We start from the raw sequence: 13,925 nt of genomic DNA on the forward strand, positions 1-13,925 counted from the left end.
TAGTTAGAATAAGGCCCTTTCTTTTAATTGAAGCATTAGCAAATGGGTCTATCACATTTTCTAATAGTTTTGAGTCATGAATTAAGTCAACAGAAAGGTATTTGGTTGGAGAGAAATCATGCCAACACCATGTATGTCAAATTTGGTGCCATCTTACTTTGAACATCACTGGATTACATGAAATCATCACGGTTTCACCATATGAAATTCCAATCTAGATGGAATCAGTGCCAAAGATGATGTTATTAGAGAATTACATGTTACTAACATTTTTGAAAAATATAGAAATCAAATTGTGGTATGTGTGTGTGTAACCAAATGCTAGAGCAAATTGTTTTTCTGAAGAAGGGTTGTTATCCTCAAAAAGTCTAGTCACATACAGAAACCACAGTCTACAGAATGAAAGAGGATCCCAGAGAATATGAAGGTTGAGCTGTGTGTGGCAAAGAGGAGTTAAGATTTTGCCCTGAGGAATTGCTAAATGGGAGTCACCCTTTACTGAGATGTTTGAAAAGTAAGCTTGAGGGAAGATGAGAAAGTTTAATTTCAGACTTTAGTTCTAGGTACCTAATGGATATCCAAGTGGAGATGTGAAGGAGACAGTTGGATATATAAATGTGGATCATAGAAGGAAAACATCTGAGCTAGAGAGGAACAGCAGATAGATGGTATTTGAAGCCATAAGACTGGATACAATTCCCAAGGGAGAAACCAACTACAGAAGAGCAGAGGTCCGTGGACTGACTCCTACGGCAAGCACTGTTCAGAGCAAGCGGAGAGGAGGGACTAGCAACCGAAAATAAGAAGGGACAGCCAATGATGTGCAAGGAAAACCAGGCAAGCTTCCTGAGCCCTTAAATGCACAGGTTTGGTAACAGTTATTGGCCACACACAGGTCATCCTTTTCCCCCTTGCTTAGTTCCAGGTTTTATGGCTATGTTTAAAGATAAAGGATACCTTTCAACTGACTACTGAGTAAGTTTGGTTTTAACTGTATGTTGGTTACCCAATATTCCTAGAGCTAACCCCTTAGTAATGGAGAGTTGATAACAGGAATTTACTTTTAGTCTATTTTATATATAAAGAAAAAAGATCACTAATTATATTACTAATAAAATTTAACTTTATACCCTAAGTCAAGAAATTTCCCCTGAAATAATTTCCTAAATTATTTTAAGAGATTTCGAAATGATGAGCTTTTTTCCCATTAAAAAATAACTTCTTTTGTTAAATTCTCTTTCTCCCATGCTGTACAAGTCTGGGCTAACAATACACACTCACAGAATCACCCTACATCAGTAACTTATTTGCTAAGCTATAACTTTAGTGTGGAGGGCGATGTGTGGATTTAGTGAGAATTCTGATATGTTAGAGTTGGCAGTAGACCCTCTGTCTTTAATCTGCCTAGATTTAGCAGTATCTTTCTGAGTTTCTTCACAGATCAATTCTTCGCTGTTTCAACCATCTGGAAGATAACCCTGGAGGCAGGTCTGAAAGGCTTCTGAGTGACTGAGAGCTCACAGTCCAAGCACTTTAGTCCAGAAGGGAGATAAAAATGCCCCATAACCATGGGACAAAACAACTATGTATAAAGCAAGACAGTAGATCAGAGATCAATATGAGTAAATGGGAAAAGCAGAAGACTCCGAGCACTCTGGATCCACTAGGGTCTAGGCAGCTAGCCACACACAACTTGTAAATTCCTAAAAGGGTCAGTTTCATGATATACAACAATAGAATATATTCAAAATAAAGACCCTGATCACTTGAAAGGCAATGTACATATTATGTAATGCTTGAAATTCGTTTCCATCAAAACTAGTAATTTAAGTTTTAGTGCTTAAATATATGTAGGAAATCCACTCATCATTCCCTAGATAAATTAGATGTTGCCATATATGCAATTTTAGAGTATTGCTAAGTTAAGGACATCCTTAATCTGCTTATATTACACGAGGCAGCTACTATAACAGCATATATGCAAAGAGTGTTAAAGTGTTTAGAAGTCATGGGTAACTGGCTGGGTGCAGTGGCTCACGCCAGTTAAGGCTGAGGCGGGCGGATCACCTGAGGTCAGGAGTTTGAGACCAGCCTGGCCAACATGGCAAAACCCCATCTCTACTAAAAATACAAAAATTAGCCAGGCATAGTGGCTGGCACCTGTAATCCCAGCTACTTGGGAGGCTGAGGCAGGAGAATTGCTTGAACCCAGGAGACAGAGGTTGCAGTGAGCCGAGATCATGCTACTGCACTCCAGCCTGGGCAACAGAATGAGACTCCATCTCAAAAAAAAAAAAAAAAAAAAAAAAAAAAAAAAAAAAGATGGCTGAATAGGGACAGCTCTGGTCTGCAGCTCCCAGTGAGATCTACACAGAAGGTGGGTGATTTCTGCATTTCCAACTGAGGTACCTGGTCCATCTCATTAGGGCTGGTTAGACAGTGGGTGCAGCCCACGAAGGGTGAGCCAAAGCAGGGTGGGGCATTGCCTCATCCGGGAAGCACAAGGGGTTGGGGAATTCTCTCCCCTACCCAAGGGAAGCCATGAGAGACTGTACCGGGAGGAACAGTGCACTCCAGCCCAGACACTGCACTTTTCCAATGGTGTTCGTAACCAGCAGACCAGGAGATTACCTCCAGTGCCTGCCCCACCAGGGCCCTGGGTTTCAAGCACAAAACTGGGTGGCAATTTGGGCAGACGCCAAACTAGCTGTGGGAGCTTTTTTTTTTTCCATACCCCAGTGGCACCTGTAATGCCAACAAAACAAAACCGTTCACTCCCCTGGAAAGGGGGCTGAAGCCATGGAGCCAAGGGGTCTGGCTCAGCGGGGCCCATCCCCACAGAGCCCAGGAAGCTAAGATCCACAGGCTTGAAATTTTCACTGCCAGCACAGCAGTCTGACCCTGACCTGGGACGCTTGAGCTTGGTAGGGGGAGAGGCGTCCGCCACTGCTGAAGCTTGATTAGGCAGTTTTCCCCTCACAGTGTAAACAAAGCCACTGGGAAGTTCAAAGTGAGCAGAGCCCACCACAGCTCAGCAAGGCCGCTGCAGCCAGACTGCCTCTCTAGACTTCTCTCTGGGCAGGGCATCTCTTAAAAAAAAAAAAAAGGCAGCACCCCAGTCAGGGACTTATAAATAAAACTCCCATCTCCCTGGGACAGAGCAACTGGGGGAAGGGGTGCTGTGGGCGCAGGTTCAGCAGACTTAAACGTCCCTGCCTGACAGCTCTGAAAAGAGCACTGGTTCTCCCAGCACAGCATTCGAGCTCTGATAAGGGACAGACTGCCTCCTCAAGTGGGTTCCTGACCCCTGTGTATCCTGGCTGAGAGACACCTCCCAGTAGGGGCCGACAGACATCTCATACAGGAGACCTCTGGCTGGCATCTGACGGGTGCCCTTCTGGGACAAAGCTTGCAGAGGAAGAAACAGGCAGCAATCTTTGCTGTTCTGCAGCCTCCGCTGTTGATACCCAGGCAAACAGGGTCTGGAGTGGACCTCCAGCAAACTCCAGCAGACCTGTAGCAGAGGGGCCTGTAAGAAGGAAAACTAACAAACAGAAAGGAATAGTACCAGCATTAACAAAAAGGACGTCCACTCATAGAGCCCATCTGAAGGTCACCAACATCAAAGACCAAAGGTAGATAAATCCAAAAAGATGGGGAGAAACTAGCACAAAAAGGCTGAAAACTCCAAAAACCAGAACACCTCCTCTCCTCCAAAGGATCACAACTCCTCACCAGCAAGGGAAGAAAACTGGGCACAGAATGAGTTTGATGAATTGACAGAAGCAGGCTTTAGAAGGTGGGTAATAACAAACCTCTCCGAGCTAAAGAATCGTATTCTAACCCAATGCAAGGAAGCTAAGAACCTTGAAAAAAGGTTAGACAAATTGCTAACTAGAAAAAAACAGTTTACAGAAGAACATAAATGACCTGATGGAGCTGAAAAACACAGCAAGAGAACTTCATTAAGCATATACAGTATCAACAGCCAAATCGATCAAGCAGAAGAAAGGATATCAGAGATTGAAGATCAACTCAATGAATTAAAGCGAGAAGACAAGATTAGAGAAAAAAGAGTGAAAAGAAATGAACAAAGACTCCAAGAAACATGGGACTATGTGAAAAGACCAAATCTACACATGACTGGTGTACCTAAAAGTGATGGGGAGAATGAAACCAAGTTGGAAAACACTCTTCAGAATATTATCCAGGAGAACTTCCCCAACCTAGCAAGACAGGGCAACATTCAAATTCAGGAAATACAGAGAACACCACAAAGATACTCCTCAAGAAGAGCAACCTCAAGAAACATAATCGTCAGATTCATCAAGGGTGAAATGAAGGAAAAAATGTAAAGGGCAACCAGAGAGAAACTTCAGGTTACCCATAAAGGGAAGCCCATCAGACTAGGTTACCCATAAAGGGAAGCCCATCAGACTAACACCAGATCTCTCAGCAGAAACCCTACAAGCCCAGAAGAGAGTAGGGGCCAATATTCAACATTCTTTTTTTTTTTTTTTTTTTTGAGATGGAGTCTCGCTCTGTCACCCAGGCTGGAGTGCAGTGGTGCAATCTCGGCTCACTGCAACCTCCACCTCCCGGGTTCAAGCAATTCTCCAGCCTCAGCCTCCTGAGTAGCTGGGATCACAGGCGTGCGCCACAACATCCAGTTAATTTTTGCATCTTTAGTAGAGACGGGGTTTCACCATGTTGGTCAGGCTGGTCTCGAACTCCTGACCTCATGATCTGCCCGCCTCAGCCTCCCAAAGTGCTGGGATTACAGGCGTGAGCCACCATGCCCAGCTCAACATTCTTAAAAGAATTTTCAACGCAGAATTTCATATGCAGCCAAACTATAAAATCCTTTACAGACAAGCAAATGCTAAGAGATTTTTGTCACCACCAGGCCTGCCTTACAAGAGCTCCTGAAGGAAGCACTAAACATGGAAAGGAACAACCGGTATAAGCCACTGCAAAAACATACCAAATTGCAAAGACCATCAACACTATGAATAAACTGCATTAACTAACAAGCAAAATAACCAGCTAGCATCATAATGACAGGATCATATTCACACATAACAATATTAACCTTAAATGTAAATGGGTTAATGCCCCAATTAAAAGACACAGACTGGCAAATTGGATAAAGAGTCAAGACCCATCAGTGTGCTGTATTCAGAAGACCCATCTCATGTGCAAAGACACACATAGGCTCAAAATAAAGGGATGGAGGAATACTTACCAAGCAAATGGAAAGCAAAAAAAAAGCAGGGGTTGTAATCCTAGTCTCTGATAAAACAGATTTTAAACCAACAAGGATCAAAAAGAGACAAAGAAGGGCATTACATAATGGTAAAGGAACCAATGCAACAAGAGCTAACTATCCTAAATATACATGCACCCAATACAGGAGCACCCAGATTCATAAAGCAAGTTCTTAGAGACCTACAAAGAGACTTAGACTCCCACACAATAATAGTGGAAGACTTTAACACCGCATTGTCAATACTAGACAGATCAATGAGACAGAAAATTAACAAGGATATCCAGGAACTGAACTCAGCCCTGGACCAAGCAGACCTAACAGACATCTACAGAACTCTCCACCCCCAAATCAACAGAATATACATTGTTCCCAGAACCACATCGCACTTATTCTAAAACTGACCACATAATTGGAAGTAAAACACTCCTCAACAAATGCAAAAGAAAGGAAATCATAACAGTCTCTCAGACCACATGCAGTCAAATTAGAACTCAGGATTAAGAAACTCAAAACCACACAACTGCATGGAAACTGAAAAACCTGCTTCTGAACAACCTGCTCCTCAATGACTATGGGTAAATAACAAAAGGCAGAAATAAAGATGTTCTTTGAAACCAATGAGGACAAAGACAACGTACCAGAATCTCTGGGACACATTTAAAGCAGTGTGTAGAGGAAATTTATAGCATTAAATGCCCACAAGAGAAAGCGGGAAAGATCTAAAATCGACACCCTAACATCACAACTAAACTAGAGAAGCAAGAGCAAACAAACTCAAAAGCGAGCAGACGACAAGAAATAACTAAGATCAGAGCAGAACTGAAGGAGACAGAGACGCGAAAAATCCTTCAAAAAAATCAATGAATCCAGGAGCTGGATTCATTAGCCAGACTAATAAAGAACAAAAGAGAGAAGAATCAAATAAACGCAATAAAAAATGATAAAGGAGATATCACCACTGATCCCACAGAAATACAAACTACCATCAGAGAATACTATCAACACCTCTACGCAAATAAAGTGGAAAATCTAGAAGAAATGGATAAATTCCTGGACACATACACCATCCTAAGACTAAACCAGGAAGAAGTCAAATTCCTGAATAGGCCAATAACAAGTTCTGAAATTGAGGCAGCAATTAATAGCCTACCAACCAAAAAAAGTCCAGGACCAGATGGATTCACAGCCAAATTCTACCAGAGGTACAAAGAGGAGCTGGTACCATTCCTTCTAAAACTATTCCAAACAATAGAAAAAGAGGGAATCCTCCCTAACTCATTTTATGAGGCCACCATCATCCTGATACCACATCCTGATACCAAAACCTGGCAGAGACACCAAAACCTGGCAGAGACACAACAAAAAAAAAGCGAAAATTTCAGGCCAATATCGCTGACGAACATCGATGCGAAAATCCTCAGTAATGGCAAACCGAACCCAGCAGCACATCAAAAAGCTTATTCACCATGATCAAGTCAGCTTCATACCTGGGATGCAAGGCTGGTTCAACATACGCAACTCAATAAATGTAATCCATCACATAAACAGAACCAATGACAAAAACCACATGATTGTCTCAATAGAAGCAGAAAAGGCCTTCGACAAAATTCAACAGCCCTTCAAGTTATTCAATAAACTAGGTATTAATGGAACATATCTCAAAATAATAAGAGCTATTTATGACAAACCCACAGTCAATATCATACTAAATGGGCAAAAACTGGAAGCATTCCCTTTGAAAACCAGCACAAGACAAGGATGCCCTCTCTCACCACTCCTATTCAACATAGTATTGGAAGTTCTGGCCAGGGCAATCAGGCAAGAGAAAGAAATAAAGCATATTCAATTAGGAAAAGAGGAAGTCAAATTGTCTCTGTTTGCAGATGACATGATTGTATATTTAGAAAAACCCATCATCTCAACCCAAAATCTCCTTAAGCTGATAAGCAACTTCAGCAAAGTCTCAGGATACAAAAATCAATGTATCACAAGCATTCCTATACAGAATCAAAAATCACAAGCAAACTCAAAAGCGAGCAGAAGACCAATAACAGGCAAAGAGTCAAATCATGAGTGAACTCCCATTCTCAATTGCTACGAAGAGAATAAAATACCTAGGAATACAACTTACAAGGGATGTGAAGGACCTCTTCAGGAAGAACTACAAACCACTGCTCAAGGAAATAAGAGAGGACACAAACAAATGGAAAAACATTCCATGCTCATGGATAGGAAGAATCAATATTGTGAAAATGCTCATACTGCCCAAAGTAATTTATAGAGTCAATGCTACCCCCATCAAGCTACCATTGACTTTCTTCACAGAACTGGAAAAAACTACTTTAAATTTCATATGGAACAAAAAAAGAGCCCACATAGCCAAGACAATCCTAAGCAAAAAGAACAAAGCTGGAGGTATCATGCTACCTGACTTCAAACTATACTACAAGGTTACAGTAACCAAAACAAAATGGTACTGGTACCAAAACAGATATATAGACCAATGGAACAGAACAGAGGCCTCCGAAGTAACACCACACATCTACAACCATCTGATCTTTGACAAACCTGACAAATACAAGCAATGGGGAAAGGATTCCCTATTTAATAAATGGTGTTTGGAAAACTGGCTAGCCATATGCAGAAAGCTGGAACTGGATCCCTTCCTTACACCTTATACAAAAATTAATTCAAGATGGATTAAAGACTTAAACATAAGACCTAAAACCATAAAAACCCTAGAAGAAAACCCAGGCAATACCATTCAGGACATGGGCATGGGCAAAGACTTCATGACTAAAATACCAAAAGCAATGGCAACAAAAGCCAAAATAGACAAATGGGATCTAATTAAACTAAAGAGCTTCTGCACAGCAAAAGAAACTATCAGCAGAATGAACAGGCAGCCTACAGAATGGGAGAAAATTTTTGCAATCTATCCATCTGACAAAGGGCTAATAACCAAAATCTACAAAGAACTTAAACAAATTTACAAGAAAAAAACAAACAACCCCATCAAAAAGTGGGCAAAGGATATGAACAGACACTTCTCAAAAGAAGACATTTATGCAGCCAACAAACATATGAAAAAAAAAACTCATCATCACTGGTCATTAGAGAAATGCAAATCAAAACCATATTGAGATACCATCTTATGCCAGTTAGAATGGTGATCATTAAAAAGTCAAGAAACAGATGCTGGAGTGGATGTGGAGAAATAGGAATACTTTTACACTGTTGGTGGGAGTGTAAATTAGTTCAACCATTGTGGAAGACACTGTGGCGATTCCTCAAGGATCTGGAACCAGAAATACCATTTGACGCAGCAATCCCATCACTGGGTATATACCCAGAGGATTATAAATCATTCTACTATAAAGACTCATGCACACGTTATGTTTATTGAGGCACTGTTCACAATAGCTAAGACTTGGAACCAACCCAAATGCCCATCAATGATAGACTGGATCAAGAAAATGTGGCACATAAACACCATGGAATACTATGCAGCCATAGAAAAGGATGAGTTCATGTCCTTTGCAGGGACATGGATGAAGCTGGAAACCATCATTCTCAGCAAACTAACACAAGAACAGAAAACCAAACACCGCATGTTCTCACTCATAAGTGGGAGTTGAACAATGAGAACACATGGACACAGGGAGGGAAACATCACACACTGGGGCTTGTCAGCGGGTGGGGGGCTACGGGAGGGATAGCATTAGGAGAAATACCTAATGTAGATGACGGGTTGATGGGTGCAGCAAACCACCATGGCACGTGTATACCTATGTAACAAACCTGTACATTCTGCACATGTATCCCAGAACTTAAAGTATAATAAAAAAAAAAAGAAGTAATGGGTAACATAGCCTCTCTGAAGATTATATCTGCTTTATAATTCAACTCATAGTTATGAGGTTTATTCTACATCAAAACATGAACAGATTCCAAATTGCTGAAAGCTAAATGAGTTTTTATTAACATTCTCATTAAGAAATAAAGATGGAGGTTAGGTTTGTAACAGGAATAATTCTTGAAGGCTGAATAACACAATAATTCTCGAAGACAGGTTTTTTAATCCTGAATAACACAATAATTCTCAAAGACAGGTTTATTAATCCTCTCTCATCTTCCCCATCTCAGTAAAGAGCACAACTGTCTAACCAGCTATTGAAGCTAAAAATCTAGCAGTCAACCTTGATTCCTTTCTTTGCATAGGTTTAATAAAATACCATTACTTCATCTAAGTCACATATATATGGAATATACATATGGAATATGTGCGTAAACACACACATATATAGATGGAATAAGAAATTGTCACTAAATATAGTGGTATGGCACTGGAAACCAGTCTCAAACTTCTCCCTTCTCCAAATACACACCTACACACCCACATTTATATTCTCATTTATCCTCCCCACAACCCTATGGTTAGTCATTATTCTATTCCTTCTCCCAACAGTGGCTAAGAATTGCTGCATTGTGGCTCAGGGTTGCTACCTCATGGCATGGGAATTTTGATTAGGGAGTGGGGGAATGGGCAGGCAGTGTACTAGGTAATTCTGGAACAGACTGCATCTTTGGGAGAGGGCAGGCCATAAATGAGACAGAGGAGTAACTAAAACCGCAAGAAAACACTGAGTTCCTGCAGAGAGGCTCTGGGATGTGGAAGATGCCACAGAAAGTAAAGAAGCCAAGTCCTAATCACACTTTTTTTTTTCTAAAGACAGAGTCTCACTTTTTTTTTTTTTTTTTTTTTTTTTTTAAGACAGAGTCTCACTTTTTTTGTTGTTTGTTTTTCGAGACAGAGTTTCACTCTTTCACCCAGGCTGGAAGAAAGTGCCATGATCTCGGCTCACTGCAACCTCTGTCTCCCAGGTTCAAGTTATTCTCCTGCCTCAGCCTCCCGAGTAGCTGGAATTATAGGCGCCTGCCACCACGCCCAGCTAATTTTATTAGAGATGGGTTTTCATCATGTTGGCCAGGCTGGTCTCGAACTCCTGACCTCAGGTGATACACCCGCCTCAGACTCCCAAAGTGCTGGATTACAGGTGTGAGCCACAGGTGCCCAGCCAAATCTCACTCTTTTGCCCAGGCTGGAGTATAGTGGCACGATCTCGACTTACTGCAACTTCCACTTCCTGGGTTCAGGCGATTCTCCTGCCTCAGCCTCCCGAGTAGCTGGGATTACAGGCACGCACCACCACGCCTGGCTATTTTGTATTTTTAGTAGAGCCGGGGTTTCACCATGTTGGCCAGGCTGGTCTCGAACTCCTGACCTCAAGTGATCCACCTGCCTCAGCCTCCCAAAGTGCTGGGATTACAGGTGTGAGCCACCGTGCCAGGCCTAACCATATATTTCTAAGTTTTGTTTAGAGAAGACCTTGGATCCAGGAAAGGAGAGAAAGCTTTATACTATCCTCTGCTTGATCCCAGAACCCAGGCTAGTGGCAGAGTTCTAGGGTCCATCTGCCTTAAGGAAAAATTAGCTCTTCTGTTTTAATCTAGGAATAAAATCACATTTATCCCTATGCCTGGCACATAGCAGACACTGAGTCAATGTTTACTGAATATATTTCTAGAAAGTTCCACACTAGCGTTACTTCTCCCTATTGCCCTCCACTCTCCTGCTGAACTGATTCAAGTATTCCCCACACTAGCTGCCTCTGAGCCTATGCTCTGCCCTTTCCTCTGAAAATGCCTTCCTCCCTGCTCTCTCAGAGCCAAGTTCAAATGTCACTTATTCCATCACGCCCTCTCTGATCCCTGCCATCAGCAAACATCCTGATTCTGAGACCATCTCATCTGTTCCACATTACAGCACTTTCCCCTTCTAACATCTGTATCACATACATGACTTCTGTCTTCTGCTAGCATGAGAGCCTCCTTGAGGGGTAAGACATGATGGCTTGCTTTTCTCATCTCCAGACCACATACAGATTTTTGGTTATACAAATACAAGCTTTACTAACTTCAGAAATAAGCCAAAAGAAAACACAATGAGGTTGTGTTTTTTTTCTGGCTGTATATGTGTGTATTGTTCTACTAATTAGTATGATTTACCACCCTAATTCATGCAGTGACTGTGATGACTGTGCAGTATCTGATTCCAGAGTCTTGGGTCTGAAAACTAAGGAACAGTGACGCCTGAATCCTATCATTGGTCAAACACACAAAGTTATTTTTATTGCAATCAAACTTACCTCATTTGCTAAGGCAAAAGTTCCCCAGTGAATTGCCATAGATTTCTTTGTTTGGACATCAATGTGAATCCTTACAGCTTCTTCTGGGTCTACATGCTGGTATTTCATAAACCACCTGATGAAACATGGCAATTTCTTAATTCTGACCTTTGAGATATACACTAAATTCTAAAATCTGTTTCACTTAACCAAACTTTAAGATTCTGCGCAGGACTATGGATATTGAGAATTAAGAACCACTGGGATAAAACATGCAATTTTGGGGAGGATGAGCTAAAAACCAAGTCTGAAGGCCAGGTCAAGGCTAGATTGTAAAAACAAAACAAATTTTGCACAGGAATAAGTCACAGGAGGCAAAACCATCTCCCTTTAGTACACTTTCTGCTGAAAAATAAAACAAGCAAAAGTCTTTTTTGTACAAATTGCTATAAAATAAGTAAGTCTCAAGCAAACTCCCCTCTGAATAGTGAGATTTTTGTTTCATGTATATTTTGATTTTACTGGATCTATCTGAAGATACAACTTACTGATGATGCAGGGGAGGCGAGCCCCAAAATTGAGGCTTAGCCCAGGAGGGTTTTTGGCCTCACAAACGAAATAATTATAATTCAAGGGCAAGCCAGTGGTGTTGGCCAACAATTTTTATTAAATGATACTGCTCCTTGCGGAGCAGTGCTAAGTTATAGGCAGTAAGTGCACTCAGAGTTGGCAACATATGAGGGCTTGGTAACTGTATTTACACTCACTTATACCCACTTTTAATTATATGTAAATTAGGGAATGGGTTAATGCAAATTGCAGGGCAGATTATTTAGAACTTTCTGGGAATGGGGTGGTAACTTCTTGGTCATTGCCATGGAAAGGGGCAGTAACTTCTAGGTTGTTGCCATGGCCATTTGTAAACTATCATGGTGATGGTGGGAGTGTCTTAGGCTAATAAGCAATGAGGGCAGCTAGGGATCACTTTTGTCACCATCTGCTGGGTTTTGCCAGTTTTTTCTTTTTTTCTTTTTTTTTTTCTGAGATGAGTCTCACTCTGTCGCCCAGGCTAGAGTGCAGTGCTGCAATCCCAGCTCACTGCAACCTCCGTCTCCTGGGCTCAAGCAATTCTTCTGCTTCAACCTCCCGAGTAGCTGGGACTATAGGCACGTACCACCTCTCCCGGCTAATTTTTTGTATTTTTAGTAGAGACAGGGTTTCACCGTGTTAGCCAGGATGGTACCGATCTCCTGACCTTGTGATCCGCCTGCCTCCACATCCCAAAGTGCTGGGATCACAAGCGTGAGCCACCACGCCCAGCTGCCAGTTTTTTTACTTTATCAATTGAGACTGGGAAATAAGTCCTGCCTCACTGTTACCTTTAAAAGTAGATATTTTACAGTCCTGGATATGAATCAAAGAAACTGAATAATTGGTAAAGAAATAAAAACCAAAGCTCCAATTACAAAAGAATTTGTATGTCCTGCTGATACAAATTTGTAAAAACTTGCTAAAAATAAACAAAAACTAGTACATAAAATTTAAAGACCAGGAGCCAAATATCCAATTACTATTCAAGAAATTTTATTTAATCATAAAACTGAACAATGAGGTGTTCGGTTTGGCAAGAAGATCAGACTAATGGGTAAATGATTAAGGAAATAATGAAAGGCTGCCTAATGCCTCGGGAAGAGCGAGGGCTCAGGAGGCAGAAGGCTTGGGTGTGAATCCCAGCCTTGCAGTTCTTAGAATGCCTTTGGAAAGCCTGTTCAACTTCTCTGAGCTGCTATTCCTTTGTCTGTGAAATATAAATTTTACCCCACTATGTGAGGGTATTGTGAGGATTAAACAAGACAAGGCTTAGGAAAGCATAAAGAACATCATCTACTTTCATAGAATTCTCCCAAAACAGTAAACAAAACCAACACTTTCAGAAGAAAGACGTATTATTCCTGATATAAAGGAGAAAGTGTACTGTCTACAAGCAAATCCTTTGCCTTCCAAGCCATCAGTTTCAAGGAGGAAGAACAACACTGTGTTCACATTATTTATATCCTAGTCTGCCAGTGACAACTAACACTACAGTGAAGACCAACAGACATGGATTCAGCACAGGAGCTTCCACACTTTACAGAAGACATCATGGAGAAGTTTATCCATCTGCAACAGATATTTACTGTTAGGAGTTGCTGGGTCCTACAGAAGGCTGAAAACAAAGCCACTGTGTTCTCCTCAACAGCAAATGAGAGCAGCACTGTTCTGCCATATCTCCTGACTCTTGGAATTCAGGGAAAGATGAAAACGGTTTTTGGTGTTTCTCTCTTGATTTTTTTTAAATCCTAATGCAAATCAAAGGGATAGATATATTCCTTTCCACCTGAAATAGATTTAAATTTTTTACTGTGATATAACAATTAAAATAAAAACTTAAAATCTTAACTGACTTGGATAGAATACCTGGTGACAGG

At 41.2% G+C, this 13,925-nt stretch overlaps 1 protein-coding gene across 9 annotated transcripts in view; it reads right to left on the reverse strand.

Annotated features, from left to right (window-relative positions):
* Window positions 1-13,925, reverse strand: part of NAPEPLD (N-acyl phosphatidylethanolamine phospholipase D) — a 53,313-nt gene that overhangs the window by 4,228 nt on the left and 35,160 nt on the right. For all 9 annotated transcript variants that reach the window (XM_054558863.2, XM_063725474.1, XM_009243083.4 and 6 more), the window contains 1 exon segment: window positions 11,479-11,593. In XM_054558863.2, the coding sequence (XP_054414838.1) occupies window positions 11,479-11,593 (115 nt within the window).

Source organism: Pongo abelii, chromosome 6 (assembly GCF_028885655.2).
Source record: "Pongo abelii isolate AG06213 chromosome 6, NHGRI_mPonAbe1-v2.0_pri, whole genome shotgun sequence".
In the NCBI taxonomy this organism is placed as follows: Eukaryota; Metazoa; Chordata; class Mammalia; order Primates; family Hominidae; genus Pongo; species Pongo abelii.